This window comes from Hyperoodon ampullatus, assembly GCF_949752795.1.
Source record: "Hyperoodon ampullatus genome assembly, chromosome: 3".
In the NCBI taxonomy this organism is placed as follows: domain Eukaryota; kingdom Metazoa; phylum Chordata; class Mammalia; order Artiodactyla; family Ziphiidae; genus Hyperoodon; species Hyperoodon ampullatus.
Window position 1 is genome coordinate 118,764,056 of NC_136916.1, and position 17,360 is coordinate 118,781,415.

The 17,360-nt window shown below is 33.2% G+C and overlaps 1 protein-coding gene across 1 annotated transcript in view; it reads left to right on the forward strand.

The window, feature by feature from the left end:
• The window catches only part of MIPOL1 (mirror-image polydactyly 1), a gene marked incomplete at its 5' end in the record, with an annotated part of 262,383 nt that extends 260,716 nt beyond the window's left edge, over window positions 1-1,667 (forward strand). Inside the window, one exon of the mRNA XM_079699165.1 lies at window positions 1,452-1,667. Coding sequence (XP_079555291.1) covers window positions 1,452-1,518 — 67 coding nt within the window. The 3' untranslated portion in view covers window positions 1,519-1,667. The remainder of the gene's footprint in view (window positions 1-1,451) is intronic.
• Between the last annotated feature and the right edge of the window lie 15,693 nt (window positions 1,668-17,360).

Here is a 17,360-nt window from a genome sequence, read left to right on the forward strand (position 1 = left end):
AACTAATACAGACTTATCTGTGAATACAGTGAATTGTCCAGTAAATCTTCTAGTTCAAGTATTTGCATCACTAGCTTAAAGCTGGTTTAGTGGTTGTATATTACTTGTGTAAAATTTACATTTGAGAAATTTGTAGTAATAAATTTAAGCAAGATTTGCCTTTTTACTCTAAGATCATTACTACATTTCTCAAGGCAAAGATATTTTTATGCACTGAATTATTTGTTTCATATTCCTGTTTTCTATTAACAGAAGTCTTGATATATGCAGAATCATCCAATAAACTTGAGCTGTTTTCAGTGTTGCATGCATATAATTAGTCCATCTAAACCAGTGTGTATGACGCTAAGAATACCCTCATTCCTTTAGTGTCTAGCTCTGTGCTGTGTTTATTTGCAAAGGACCCTCATGCATGGGTCCATATAAATGAGGCAAGCTGGAGCAGACTAGACTGTGTCACTCACCAGTCTTTGAGGAGGGAGCTTTGTGTATATGAAAACTGCTGGGTGTGATTTTCACTTATAAAGAAGATTTCTGTGTTTGTAACACCAAGCAGGATTTTTTGTTGAGGTTTTATGCTTACGGTAAAGAAAATAATAAGGAAAAAAATCAATTAATGATCTGATTCCATCATCTTTTGTCAAGCAAAACTCTCACTCATTCAGTGAATGTGATTTCCCTCCCATAGAGTAGTCTAAGAACCTACACAATGACTTCTGAATATTTTACTCTATTTTCAGTATAATTGGTGAGTTTTTAATCAACTGAAAAATCACTTACCTTTGACTCAGAAGCATATATAGTCATTGCTAGCCTATTTATATTACTCAGGAATAGAAACTTTTAAAATGTAGTACAGAAAGTCTGGTTTTATTAGCATCAAATCATTTTTATACATTTAAGTTATATTCATACCATTGAGATATCAAGTTTTTCCAACCTAGCCACCTAATACCTGGCTTTAAACAGAAGAAATTTCATGCATAACAGTTGTACAGTATACCAATATGTTACTTATTTAGCTAGGTAACAGATCTAAGGCTGATAGTATTTATGTATTGAAATATGTACTCTTGGTGAAAATCAGTTTGAAACTGCTCTACGTTTAATATGCTATCTTGTCATTGCATAGTAATGATTTCATTCATAACCGTAATGCAAGTAGGTAAATGTATTAAAATTAGTATCTTAGATTTTTCATGTAGCCTCTAATGCTGACATAATCTGAAGATCTGGATTAAAGTTTGTGTTTTTGCTGTCTTTTTAACCTCAAATACTTGGCACTCTGTACCCGTGTCTCTCACTTACAGTAATGCTTTGTTTCTTAACATGACTACCGAGAGTGCTTGGTCACAGGCAAATACTGTCCTTTTTCAGCCAAAACATTCCTGACAATAATTGCACTTTTTATAATCATTTTTTCCCTCCTGCCCCCCCTGCCCCCAACTTAGGTTGGAAAGGCTGGTGGACGTCCTGAGGAAGAAGGTTGGAACAGGGACCATGAGGACAGTGATCTGACTGAGAAAAAAACGACAGTCTGGGGAAGCAATCACATCTGGTGACCAGGCTGCTTCATTCAACACTGTGTAAACACTAAAGCCTTAACTTAGCAAACAGTTGTTAGAAGTGGGACACTCCAACCACATTCCAAGCTGAGATAAAATCAAATCACAAATGTTTAACCACTTTGCTGCTGACTTGAGTTATTTATCCAAATGTATTAACTACAGACTTTTACCAATGGGTAGCTATAAAGTTGCAGCTTATTTTGTAACTATTTTATATCTCACTGTATTTAATATAAATATTTTTGCTGAAAGACCATTATAGAAACATAGTAAAGTTGGTCAGGATCATATCTTCACATATGGCCCTTTCTGAATCAAAATACAGCAAAGTAAATATTGCCTAAACCTTAATCCACTGTGTTAGGTCAAAACTTCAAATACATACATTTTTCAATGTAGAGTTTATTTCTTAACCAATGAGAGAAGCACATACATAAGAGTGTATAGTCTTCCTTCAATGCATGCATGTAATCTTTGTTAGTTTTAAAGAATATTAAGTATAGATACCAAGAATCAAATGTATAATTTGCCTTAATAAGAGTTTGGTATATTAAAATTACATTAATCAAGGCATGATTTTTCTTTCACTACAAATAATGCATACTATTTTCAATAAAAAGAGGGTATTGTTAATGTGTACTTATAAATTCATGGTGTCAATATTTTCTTAATGTTGGGTCTGAATAATGATCTAAACTCTATTTAAGCTGTAGAAATTGCCAAGTCTGTTTAATAGGCTGGGATACTTTTGGCTTGAAAATTAGCATATGCCAGAATGATGCTAAAAGGCAAGAGGCCATCAAACATATTAAGTATTCTTTTTTATTATCTTTATTTAGATTATCATTTGAATTTTTGTAATGGAGGAGGGGAATCTAATATATAATATACAAAAAAATTATAATTAAAAATATAAAGCCTTGGGGAAAAAAGTAAACCTGCAATTTGGTTCAGGATACCTACTTTTTTTTAATTTAAGGGATAATTTAAAATAATTACATCATGGCAGTCACTTCTAATCATATGAAATTATGAATAAAACTAAGATTCATGTATTTGGCTATAGGAAAAAAAATTTTTTTTTAGATTGAATAGATGAGAAGCTGATAGAAAATAATGAGCGGAGCAGGATGAAATTGACAAGTAGAGATGGAATTAGTGAAAATTTTGTAGGTAAGTGAAAAATTTTCTAAGTCCATAAAATTTTTTAATTTATCTTTAAGATTGAACTAAATCTACCTTTGCCTATTTTCAGGACAAGTACAGAATAATTTATTACATACACCATTGGAGATTATGCCTTTGAATGCCTTTGAACTTTTTTTACTCTATGATAAAGGTGCTTTATCATAGGGTAACAAAAGAATCATGATGCAAACAAGCTCTGTTTCTTTCTTATTAAATCCATTGAATTAACTGATAGAATCATCCCACTGAGTTCAAATTTAGAATTTACTCATGTTGCCTACTTAAAAATTTTTTTTAACTATGAGAATTAGAAAATAAGGAACTATAGGGGTTAAAAATAAACTAACTGGATTTACTCTACAGTCCTAAAGAGAATTATAGCCTCTCACAAACCAGTGACTATATAACTATACAAATTTGGAATAATTTGGTCATGCGTATAGTCTTCTCTCTGAGCTCTAACTGAAACATGTAACAGCTCCCTATGTGAAGGAAGAGCACCTTTCAAGTCATGCGGGTAAGTAAAAAGAAACAGTTCTTGTCACAAAATAGTCCATTCCTGAATCTTCTTCAAATAAACCACAAGTAAACTTGAATTTTCATATTATTCCTGAAGAACAGACAAACCTTTATTGAGTTATTTTGCTTGAGGTTTTATAAAACACAAAGTGTAGAATAAAGTCATTTTATAATTTCCAAACATCTCTTTCTATAACTATACAATCAGATTAGCACAACTAGTTCCTATAATCAATATCCAGAACTGTTATAGAATTTGATATTATAACGTTAAATTTACAAAACAATTCTGACATCTACTATTGCTCAGTGTAGGTAATCTCCCCCAATTACCACTTCCCCTTGAAAATGAGTTGTCTACAAAATTACAAATGCTTCAAGTAGTCTTTTTTTGGGGGGGGCGGGGAGGGTTGTATGGAGGAATAAGCTTACCCGCTGAAGATCAGTTCTTTACATATTCAATTATAATGCAACATCTGAAGTATTCCACCACTGCCCAGAGAGGTTGCTTTGAGTTTACTTTAAACATCAAATCTAAATAAATAAGAAAAAAAAATTAAAAAAAAAACATCAAATCTAATTCCTGTAGTAACATGAGAATTTACTTTCCCTTGTAAAAAATAAGTAGTTCAGAGGAAAAGCAGAAAAGATCATATAAACGTGTATCACTCGATGATTTACAAAGTCCTTTCCCATCTGTATTTTTATTTGATCCTATCAACAATCATATAATAATAATATATATATCAACCACGTAATAATGATAATGATGATAGTAATTCTAGAAGTAGTAGTAGTAGTACATTTTGCAAGCAAGGAAACACTCTCAGCGGGGCTAGGAATTTGCCAAGGACTGACTAGGACTTACAGCTGAGGTCTTAAGACTAAACTCCATGCAACCGTAGGTCTCCAGACCTTTCATTAAAAAAAAAATTAAAAATCAAAGATTTTAACTCCTGCAATTTATTTTATTATTGTACCATTTCTTTTATACATATATGTGTGAATTTTCTACACATTTCTTTCAATGAAGTACTATAATATGAGCTGCATATGCAAATAGCATCCCATTATTACTACCTCTCTATAGTGTTAATAGTGGCAGCCTTAGCCTTAGCCTTCACTAATTAGGAATATTGTGACAATTCATTGTTGATAAAAAATAGCCTGAGTTGCTTATAAGCAAAGCCTAAGCAGTTATAGCGAAGTTATTAGTTAATTATTAATATGTGAGACATTTTCATTCTACTTTTATAAATAAGCCATTATGTTAAAATTATTTAAAATATTTTTCTTTTTTCAGTGAGAAAGTTGATCCTTTGTATATTTCAGTATTCAAATAAACTGATAAATCTTATCTGGTCACTTACCAATAGAATTAGTTTATTGCACAAAAAAAGTTAGAATATTAAAAATTTATAGTTTTAATATTGAATAAAGTTGCATAAAAAACCATTTTGTAGATAGTATATTTTTTAAGATAATTATTGAAGTGTCTGTCTTTAAATACTCATGATTAGTGAGGCATTATAATGATAAAATAGCCATGGCCTATACAATTGTCTTCTGGCATAAGGTTTGTATAGACCCCCAATTTTTCACAAGACATTATTGTGTTGTTGATAACTACTATTTTCAGCTAACCTGTCTATCTATTCGTATTGAGATATATAGAGATATATAAATACACAGACACATATACACACTAATACATTTGTCTTTCTAAAAAATTGATTTATAAGTCAATTGTTAGGCTTCAGTGGTTTCAGCATTTTGTTCATCTTTTTTACAAATGCATGTGGTTTCTGAGGCTTTTAAATAAATACATGAAATGGTTGAAAGATTTATATTGCTCATGCTTAGCTAAATATGTCACCTCTAGAAAAGATGTGGTTTATTTTGGCAGTGTTTTAAAAACTCAAATATTTTAAACATTTGTTAAGTTGGAGCTTGCACATTTGAACTAGTAGCATACGTTCCAGAATAGCATCTCAAGTTACCAAATTTTTTGTAATCCTTTTACTAGAATAACTTTTTTTGAAAAGGTTTTCTTTTCTTTTTTATTATGTACTTTAAATTTATAAAGGTTGAAGTTATTTTTAATGTAGGATTTCATAAATAGAATTGGACAATGATAAATATATATTTTTAAGAAATATTAAAATATTGTGTCCTATTGATATTTCTTTGCAGAAATCTTAATATACTTAATATACTTATTTTTAATGTTTATTGTGTATTGTTTTCTAATGTATATTGTTTTCTAAATATAGTTTTGGAGAATGCTTGTACTTTGGAAGCCACCAGTTTCTTGACTATCAGATTATTAACGAAGGGGCATTTTAATGCACAAACTCAGGTATCTGAAATATATATTTACTTTTTAGTCATATAAACTCTCTACTGCAAATCCTACACATTTCAATGCAATTATTATACATTTGATCAAACTTATAAGTGTTCAGTCCTGAAGACACTGTACTAAATATGCCTATAAAATATACTGCAGTAAGGAAACAGATTAAGTTCACTGTCAAACTGTGTCTGACTTTCTTGACAAGTTTAATGAAGATAAAATTCATTATGAACAAATTTATTAGGTACCTTACTACTTGCAGTAGTAGAATATTAAAGAGAAATAGTATTTTTGGTAAACATGGTTTAAAAGAACCTAAGAAGGGAAATCAAATTCTCTTAATTAAAAAATAGTAGACTGATTCAAATCTACTACAAAGCACCTCTACTAATTTTGGAATTTGTTTGTGGAATTTTGCAGTAACCAATAGCTGAAATCTAAAAACATTGCTTCTGTTGTGTTTGATTATTCAATCAAGATGAGGTAAATATAAACAGACTATGTAACACTCTATCACCTGTAGTGAACTTAGAATTTAAAGCTTAAGGTACATGGCTAAAAGAGGACCAGGGGGCTTCCCTGGTGGCGCAGTGGTTGGGAGCCTGCCTGCCGATGCGGGGGACACGGGTTCGTGCCCCGGTCCGGGAGGATCCCACATGCCGCGGAGCGGCCGGGAGCCATGGCCGTTGAGCCTGCGCTCCGCGGCGGGGGAGGCCACGGCAGCGCGAGGCCCACATACAGCAAAAAAATTAAAAAAAAAATAAAAATAAAAAAGAGGACCAGGGTGGGGTGGGCAGTAGGAATTGTTGGGGTAAAGTTTCTATAAACTGGTAATATCTAAACTGTCATATTACTGTGTAAAAAAGTTGTCTCACCATGTATGGCCTTTAGGATATTGTCATACATTTTACTTCTACATAGGTATACAGTAATTATTTTGTTATTGTTTTTGCTTTAAACAATCAACTATTTTTTAAAGGTGATTTAAAAAGTAAGAGCAACCTTATTTTATATTTACCCACGTATTTACCATTTCTGGTGCTCTTCTTTATGTAGATCCAAGTTTCCACCTGTTACCATTTTCTTTCTTCCTGAAGTATTTATCTTTTATACAATGCAGGGCCGTAAGTAATGAATTCTTTCAGCTTTTGTATGTTTGAAAATCTCTATCTCTCTCTCTCTCTTTTTTTTTTTTTTTTTGGTGCCTTCATTTTGTGAAAAAGAAAAGTTTTTTGCTGGCTATAGAATTCTAGGTTAACTTTTTGAAAAATATTTTCAGATGTTGCTCTACTGTTTCTGGCTTGCTTTGTTCCTGCTGTCATTTTTATTTTCGTTCTCTATACATACATCCTCTGGCTGCTTTAAGGGTTTTCCCTTCATCACTTTTTTAGCCAATTTGATTGTGATGTGTTATAAATTTCTGCATGCTTCTGTGCTTATGATTTGTTGAACTTCCTGTACTGTGGGTTTATAATCTTTATCAATTTTTTTAAATTTTGGCTATTATTTTTTTCAATATTTTTTGTCCTCAAACTCTTTCCTCTCTTCTGGAACTGCTATTTAATATATATTAGGCCCCTTGAGATTGTCCTACAGCTTATTCACTCTTTGTTCATTTTGGGGAGGGTCTCTTTTTCCTCTGGGTGTTTTATTTTGGATAGTTTCTATTGTTTTGTCTTTAAATTTACCAGACTTTTCTTTTGCAGTGTCTAATGTGCTCTTCTTAATCCCATCCAGAGCCTTTTTCTTCACAGACATATTTTTCATCTCTAAAAGTGAAAATTGGGGCTTTTTAATGTCTTTCATCTCTCTCCTTAACTTTTTCATGCTTTACCTTATCTTCTGGAATATAAAAAATATAGTCATAAGAACTGTTTTAATGTCCTTGTCTGTTAATTCTATTATCTATTCTATTTCCAAGTCTGTTTCTGTTGATTTCTTTATCATGAATTATATTTTTTTAGTTGAAGTATAGTTGATTTATAATATTATATTAGTTTCAGGTGTACAACATAGTGGTTCAATATTTTATAGATCATACTCCATTTAAAGTTATTACAAAATAATGACTGTTTCCCTGTGCTGTGCAATCATGACTTGTATTTTTCTGCTTTGTATGCCTGGTAACTTTTTTTGGATGCCAGTCATTGTGAATTTTAACTTGTTGGGTGTTAGATATTTTTGTTTCTCATTGAAAACTTTCAAACTTTCTTCAGGGATACAGTTACATTATTTGGAAACAGTTTTGAGACACAGAGAGAGACACAGAGACAGAGAGATGCAGAGAGAGGGAGAGACACAGAGAGAAAGGCACAGAGAGAGAGACGAGAGAGAGAGAGGTTCAGTAGGTGGGACCAGAGCGCCTTTAGTCTAGGGCTGATTCACCCCACAGCTCAGGCAATCGCCCTCTGAATACCTGATGCCCTGTGCAGTAGGAGTTTTCTCTGCTCTGACTGGTCATAACCATGTGTGAGTTTTGGTTATTGTTCTGCCTGCACCTTTCTGGTGGTTCTTACCTTAGCCTTGGTAGTTTACTTACACACGTATGCTTGTCCATACTCAGAGGAAGACTCAAGGAATGCTCTGTAGCTCTCCAGAGCTCACTCGCTCTCTCACTCTCTTTCTGTGCAGCAATTTTTGTTCCAGAATTCCCCTCTCCAGTACTCTGACTGCAAATTCTAACCACCTTGGCCTCCCCAAATTCTCAACTCTTATGTTCTCGACTCAGGGAAGCTGCCAGCTCTGTTTTGTTCCCCCTCCTATACTCTGTAAACTTGCCATATGATAAACTGGGGTAATCTTAGGACTCCATTTCTTTCCCTTCTCTCTGGGAACACTATCCTGTGCTGCCTGTTGTCCAAAGTACAAAAACATTGATTCATGTATTCCCACTGTTGTTTTTGTTGTTGTTGCTTTGGTTTTGGTGGGTCTTTTGTTTTGGGGTTTTGTTTTTGTTTTTTGTTTGTTTGTTTGGTTGGTTGGTTTTTTAAGGTGGGGAGGGTAAATGTGGTCCCTGTTATTCCATCATGGCCAAAAGTATAACTTCTCCTATAACTCTTTTAAAATGTCATCTTCTTAATGTCTAGCTTCCTTCTCCCCTGTTGAGAAATCAGCTGTCAGTCTTAATGTTCTTTTCCTGAAAGTAAAATCTCTGTTTTCTCTGATTGCTTTTTAGATCTTTTTTGTTGTTGGGTTTTGGGGGTTGTTTTGTTTTGTTTCGTTTTGTTTGGCAGTTTTATTTTGTGCCTAGATGTGAAGTTCTTTGCTTGAGTTCATAGACCTGTTAAATCTCTGACTTCATATCGTTTGTCAGTTTTAGGAAATCTTTGCTCAGTATCTTTCTCCCCCTCCTTCTGTGACTCCAATTATATATTTTTTATATTTTTTTTCACTGTGTTCCCATATATCTCTTCTGTATTTTCCTTTTTTTTCTCTATGTGCATTAGTTTTGAATTTTCAAAGTTACCTTTTATTTCACTAATCCTGTCTTCTGCTGTTAAAGCCAACTATTCAATTCTTAATTTCAGTTTCTGTATTTTTTAATTCTACAGTCTCCTCTTGATGTTTTTGGTACATTTCAATTCTCTGGTGAAATACTCATCTTTCTAAATATATTGTCTCCCTTTTGCTTATAACTATAAGAAACTATAGTAACTTAGTTACTATAAAATAGTACTTAAAAATCCATGTCTGCCAACTCCAATATCTGAATCACCCATGGGTCTTGCTCTATTGTCTGTTTTGTTTCTAGGTGTCTAGATGCATGGTCCTGTCTCTTGGCATGCCTATCAATTGTTGATTTACTGTAAGACATTCTGATCCTCCAGGTGATTTTGTTTTCCACCAGAGAGGGCTTAGCCTTTCCTCTATTGGAAAGATTGACTGGAAGCTAATCACCTTAATCCAGTCAGGTATGCTGAGTTGAAGCTGGGTTGCAGTTTGAGTGAGGCTGTTTTCTCTGGTTTGCCTCTTTTCCTATGGGGTAGCTCACTAGGCTTTCAACAGTGAAGGTAATATCTTCACTCCAGTCCTTTTAGATATTCTCATCTGAGCTTTTTTAACCTCCCACTTAGGACAGCCCAAAATTTGCCAGATACTTTGCAGGGGAAACTAGGCATGTTTTTCGGGCCCCTTTGGTTCTCCTGGTCTGTTGCTCCAGCCCTGAAAGATTGCCAAAAGCTCTGCTGGTTTCCCTGTCCCTAGCAGCAGTCTTCTGCCAGGACGAACCCAGAGCCAGCAAATGCCTTCAGGGGAAGAGCGGCTGCAGACCATCAGTTTACCTCTCAGTTCTCTCTTCTCTGGAATCTTAGTTCCTCTAGTTTTCTTTGTTTCAGCCCCTCTCTGATACTTTTAAACAAATATGGTATGTATTTTGTCCAGCTTTACTAGTTGTTCCTTGGCAGGAGCGTTGGTCTGCCATGAACGACTCTGTTCTGTCTGGGAGCAGAATTCCAGTGAGTTTTTAATTTCTGTTATTATATTTTTCATTTCAGGAAGTTACATTTTATTCATTCCCAAATCCATTTGATCATTTTTGTTGTCTCATTTCTATCTCATATTTTCAACCCCTTTTTAATTTTCTTATACGTTTTAAATATGCTTATTCTATACTTCTGATTATTTTAAAATCTCAAGTATTTACTGCTCCAGTTTTGAGATTATTTCTAGCTACATTTATCTTGCCTTGTTTCTTTAGATGTTTACTGATTCATGAATGTGAGCTTATATGTCTTAGGATTAGTCTCTGTGGGTCTTTTCAGTCCTGAGTTGAAGGTGGGTTCCTTCATAGAGGCTTTGCATTTGCTTCTGCCTGGGAACATGTACAGGCCTTAGCACACTTTAAAATCCTAATTTGAATTTTATTGGGCCACTTAAGTAATAATCTGGGATGAAAATCCACATGAGGGCTAGCTTGTGTTTATAAAATTCATAAGGGGAATTTTTTTTTCTATCCTCCATTCATAGTCTAAGATTTCTCTTCGTGGGTGGGCCCTGGACTTTGTCCCCTAGCCCCTACTCCATTAGGAGGCCATGAAAACCAAAGCTCAACTTCACCTCTATCATAAGTCAAATGCTCTCAAGGTAAAAACCGCCCTTCATGCTTCACATACCGTTAAGGGTTCCCAGTTTAACTCAGGTTTTGGCCTCTCAGTATTCGTTAGCAACTTGCCAACATAATGATGCATTTGAGGAGATGTTTATAATTTTCTGTCCAACATTTTTAGTTGCTCACTGTGGGAGGTTCCAGGTCCATCATAGTAGGAAACTCTAGTCAGGGCTGAATGTTATTAAATTTACACACACACACAGAGGTATAATTATACTACTAATAAAATGTTCTGAATTTAGTATCACTTGTATACATGATTAAAATGAGTAGGTAATAAATTTACCTTCCAAGATCCATAATTGCAGCTCTTTGTCCCCACCAGGAACTACAAGCAGTTTTTCATTAGAGAAAAGAAAATGATTGAATAATCCAAATTAGCCTGGGCAAGAAAACTAACAGCTGCCTAAAATGAAATGTTTGAGTTATGAGCCATGTGCCACTTTGGTTTATCTGCAGCCAAAAGGTTCAGAATCCTTATTCAATTAACCATGTTGCTTGGGAGGGACTGGTTGCCCTGAATAAGAGCTGCCTGGTGATGAGTAAGAAGTATCCGTGACACACAAGTTCAGACTTTGCAACTCTGTTTGTGTTGTTTGAACTTTCTTCTCTGTTGTAGCTAGGGATCCAGCATGGAATTTAAACACTTGTATGGTAACTCCATTCCTTCAGCCATTGTGTTGTTAAGCTCTAGCTAACGAACTTTTAACACTGGTTCCATGTAAGGTAAGACTTAGAAAACAGCAGCAATCAACAATTTCTGGCTTTATAAATAAAACCATTATGTCTTTCGGAAAGTAAGATGCTCCTGCCTGTCTATTCCAACTGATCCCCTCAATAGTAGCGTTCATAACATGTATGAAAAATAAAGAAATAAACCAAGGTAGCACCTAAGAAAGCTTAAATTAAGAAGTGGCTTTTATTTCAAAAAATCACACCTACTGTAACAGAAACTTCAAAATGTATACTTGTTTTAAAACTTAGGAGCTTTGCATAAAATAGAGAAACCAAAATTACGTAATATTTGAAAAGGTAAGAGCTGCCAAATGCACCAGTCAAATATACTTTGTCTCACGTGGACTTTTCTTCCATGCCAACAGTTTTTGTTGCTTAGGGAGATCCTCCTAGTAATGTCACAAAGAATGTTTCTCAAACCCATATAGATTATGTACACAATGGCTTTTTAAAGACAAATTTGATTTTAAATCTCTAAGCTTCGTTTTGCTTCTGAACATACTGTTTTGAAACAAAAACCAGGTGACTAAAAGAGAGGAGACTGAATTTTTCTCCCCAACTTATAAACAAGTCCTGAAGATAATTCTGGAGGAGAAAATTCAAATATAGTTTGAACAGTGATATACTAATTTGACATAAAATGTCTCAGTGTTATTGCTGTGAAGAATTACTCTTTACTTGAATGTGTACACTGATTACTAATGTCTTACATCATATTCTTACCACTTTACAAAATTAGATTTGCTTTTTGCATCTTATTTTCTTAAATTATGGTCATACTATGAAGAGTAATTGTATACTTTTATTTAGGTGACATAGAGGAACGTGAATATGTAATCTCGTTTGTCAAATAAGAAAAACTTGAAATCAGTTTCCTTTCATTTAAGACCTCAATCATGTCTTATAATCACTTTATTTCTTCTTTTATAAAAATTGCAACAACTTTTTCAAAAATTATAGCTACCTTGTGGGCTGTAAGTTTAAATATTGCAGATATTATTGTCTTTAAGTTGCAATAAGACAAACAGTGGCTTTATCATTTCTAGAATCAAAGAATGAAGAATTCCTGTGTGCAAGTTTTCTGGGCCCATTTTGGAATTTTCTAAAAGAACCAATTGCCCAAATCATACATCGAGGTTCTGATATGTTAGTTTGTTTTTCTGTGGATGGCAAGAATATTAATAAAAGTGATTCATTCGTACTAATACCTTAGACCCTATGCTACTCCCCATTTCAGTTCCTAGTCTATACTTTTATTGTTTAATTCATTTGCCATTTTTAATCCTCTGTCATATTCACCTTCATGAGTTTAAATCCAATTCATCCTTCAAGAACACTTTTATACCACCTCCTAACATGAAGCTTTCCCTAATTCCCCACCTCCACCCCACCACCAAGTAGAAATTAATCTCTGCTCTGTAAGATTTATAGCCCTTCCTTCATCTCTATTAGGGCAGTTATTAAGTTCCCTGTTGTTTCATTATTCCTGTACTATCTCCCATTAACATGCAGCTTCTGGAGGTCAGAAATTCAGTCTTGTTCATATTTCTTTGCACAGGTAGATACTTAATGAATAATCATTCTTATTAATGATGAAACCTAAATTTTCAAACTATATTCTTCTGTGTAATCTGTCTTTCTAAAAAATATATGACACTGAAAGATTAAGATTTGAGTATCCTTTTTTAAAATAGTGGTATTAAAATATACTATTATGTCAAATTATCTAGCACCTGGCACATTACCAGGTGAAACATTGAGTTTACCTGAAGACTTTAACTTTTAATTGTAATCAATTTAAAGTGAAGAGTTTTGGGGTTGGGGGAGGGGGTAATATGTTTGATTTGATTCGGTTTGTTATTTTAATCAGAATTTCTTGTGTTTCTGTTAAATTTTTGTCCCATACAGTCCATAGTTTGAAATTTCACTCCATGATGAAGTGAAGATGCGGTTTTGTTGTCTTGGAAAGTTTACCCAAAATTTCCAGACCACAAGAGAGGTCATTTAAATCTTTATTGAACAACAGTAATAACTAAATTGCTTTCTGGAACCAAGTATGTCAAAATTCAAAGAAAGGGAGAAGGCAAGCAATGTATAAACCAGTGGGCATGTTTGGATGCTTTCTGATAATGCTACAATCCACTTTAAATCATGATTTCAAATTCAGTAATTCCTTATTTCCTAAAAGTAACTAAAGTCTTCTGAATTCCGATTATTTTGATAAGCTTTCTTGAGATTTTATTTTCTGGTTCTTTATTATTCTTTCAATACCTAAGCCCTATTCTAAGATATTTGAGAGCAAAAATAAATTGTGTATGAACATTACCCACCAAGCTACAGCTTCAAAAATTAATATTTAGTTACTAATTTTATTTTATCTCTATTTTAGTCTCCACCAATTTTCATCATACACCTTGCTGAAGGAAGATTCTACAGCTTAAAAATGACTACCATTCTTCAATAAATAGGTCAGTAGTATCAAAGGCTTTTTGAAACACTTAAGCATAGAATATTCACTGCACTTTACTTGTGTGACCATGACATTAACACACTGAAAACCTTTAAGTTCCCCAAAGAAGACTTTCTTCTTATACATCTTTCCTAGCTGTGTCTAATCAAATTATGTTTTTCAAGATAGTATGTCCTTTTCTGAAATTACTTCTAGTATGTGCCTCACACACAAAGTTAACTATCTTGATTATAATTGACTGCCAGCAGAAAGACTCACTTTTGATAACAGTATTTTGTTAGTGATTTTCTAGGACATACATCTTTCCTCATCAAGAAATAGTAAACCCAAACTACCAACATTGTTTCCCATGTCGAAAGATTAAAATTATCTTAATGAATAGTGCTCAAATGCTGGCACATGGCCAAATGAATAATCTTTGTCTTAAAGTAGCAAAAAGTGTAAGACACTACCTATGTTAAGACTTGATTTTCTTTAAATTCATCAGACAATAAGTGAAAATGCTATAGATTCTTAGCTTTCGTCTTGAACATCTGAAGTTCTCTTAGCTAGTAATTTTTTACTTAGATATATATCTTTAATCCTAGGGTCTCCCATCTCTTTGAAACCAGTTAATTAAAATAGATAATCACCTTATAGAACTTTCACATTAGGGTAAAATGAGAAAAAAAGGAATTGAGTAACTTTCATATACAACATAAGCAGACATTTTCAGAGCTCAAAGTACAAATGTGCGTCCATTCCTAAGCTCCTGCTTCCCCGTTTCTGTTAAGAGCTGAAACTTGTGCCACCATGGTTAATGTTTTGACAGATTTTATCATAAACCTTGCTGTTGTAAATTTGCCTTGAGCCAAAATTTAACATGTTGTAAGCTCAGAAACAGTTTTTGCTGTTAGTCACGAGAAACGGAAATAAATCAATTATGCTCTTTTGAATGATAGGAGTAGAGAGTTTAAGTCTAAAATTACACGGGACTTGAAATTTGAGAGAAATTCTCATTTTTTATGTCCACAACCTCTCAACTGTCAAACATACATAACACATAAACATACATAAACACTTTTGTGACTCTCACAAGGGAGAATATATCAAAGGAAATCATGTGGCTTTAATATGCTCACTAAATTTCATCACCAAAATTTAATACCTAATTTTTTAAAATGAAAATGTCCTTTGCCTTATTATATGGAGTCAAAAATTTAAGCCCTCAACATGTGATTGATTCAAAAACTATGAAGTAGCTACTTTGTTTCCAAATAATTTATCAGAATGCACTTCAGTTAGACCCTGTCTTATGGTGTCTGTCATCTATAACTACTTAGAGTATTTTATTAAACTTTAACTCCCAATCATTGCTATTCCTAACAGCCTGCAGATCTAGATATTTTTTCTCTCTAAAACATCTTCAATGACCATGACCATTAATAGTTACTCATAAATGCATTTGGACACAGGCTAAATCATAGCACATCAGTGAAGAAAAAAAAAAGAGTTGTAACCCAGTCTTTACCCTTGAATAAATCAAATCAACAAATATTTATTGAATGTCTACTATGTGCAAATAGCCCTGGACTGGTCAGCTTTTAAAAAGCCATCCAACTTTTCACATTGACAAATCAAAGCATTATTATTTTCAAGTACTGCAGAAGCTGCTTCCATGTCCTTTAGGTGACAAAGCCTCTGAAGACCCTGCAGTTACTTAGGATAAAGAAAGACAAGGAAGAGAAAGCTAATTCACAACTGAAAAAAGAAGAAAGAATAACCTAAAATATCACCAGCAGATTGCATCATATATGTGTGTGTGTGTGTGTGAGCTTATGTGTATGAGCATATATTATATATGTGTGTATATTTATATACACATATACACACAAAGAGAAGAATGAGTGAATTTGAAAAAAATTATCTTTGTTAAGGTGACATAAGAATTGACATTTATATTTGAGTCCAGAGCTTTGCTTTAAAAATGGCTTAATGTCTTAAAAAGGAACGAAATTGGGTCATTTGTAGAGACGTGGATGGGCCTGGAGACTGTCATACAGAGTGAAGTAAGTCAGAGAAAAACAAATATCGTATATTAACGCATATATATGGAATCTAGAAAAATGGTACAGATGAACCGATTTGCAAGGCAGAAATAGAGATACAGATGTAGAGAACAAACGTATGGATACCAAGGGAGGGGGATGGGGTGGGATGAATTGGGAGATTGGGATTGACATATATACAGTAATATGTATAAAATAGATAACTAATAAGAACCTGCTGTATAAAATAAATAAATAAATAAAATTTTTAAAAAATAGTCTTAATATTTTGGCCAGTGTTAAGTAAGTTCTGTGGTACTAAAAAACCAAATATATCATAGTATAACAGATTACTCAACTTGGCCCCCAGATTCTAAAACCTAGCTTTCCCTAAAGTCTGTTAAGAGATGTCTTCATCAATCAACAGATTTATCATAGAAGAAGTGACTTCTACAATGTTACTATAAAAAATTATGATAGAAGCCTAAATAAGTAGTTAATTTTATCATAAATAAGAGCAGGTACTTAAAAGCACATTTTAAAGATTCTAATTTTTATTAGAAGCTAAATAAATCCATCAGTAAGAGACAAAACTTGTATACTTTATTATACTACATTATATATTATACTGTACTCTTTTATACTATATATACTATATATTATACTATATTTTATGCTACAATGGTCTACAATGGTCTATGCATTTCATTTTACTAATCTGTAAAAGATAAAATAATACACTATCTACCCACATCAAATAATTAAATGTGTTTCCTTAGTGAAGTATAAAAGGGAGGCTGTCAACAGTTTGCAGTTTTACCAAATAGAATTAATCCTGGTTACTTTGCACAGAAGGTAGGTATATATATATATATATATATATATATATGACTGATGATATTGTCATTGACATTCTCACGGGTGATGTCTAGTGTCAGTTTTGAGTATTTATTTAGGAGAAGTAATTTTTTATCAATTTTTGCCTCCTATTGGTAAGCTGTTTAATTTCTAATGAAAATCAAAGCAGATTCTTTTAAGCAGCACCTTTTATCTTTCCTAAAATGTCTGAAATTAATTTCTCAATTTTTCTCTGGGGAAAAAAACTGGTATAGCTCTATTATTCAAAGTTTATGCTTCTGTTATGAAAGTGTTGCTTATTAAGATCACTTTGAAGCAAAGGTATCTTTTCATATATCTTTTTAATTATTTGATACTTTTTCATCTGGTTGTAATTTATTTTCAAAGTATACCCTAATTGCTCTGTAGTAAATTTTGGATTGCTTCTCAGTTTGTGTATAGCCTTCTCTTCTTGATAAAACTATACTATTGGCCTTCGTAAATATAGCAGGCACTTTCAATGTGTGACTGCATTGGTTTGGTTTCTTTTTTT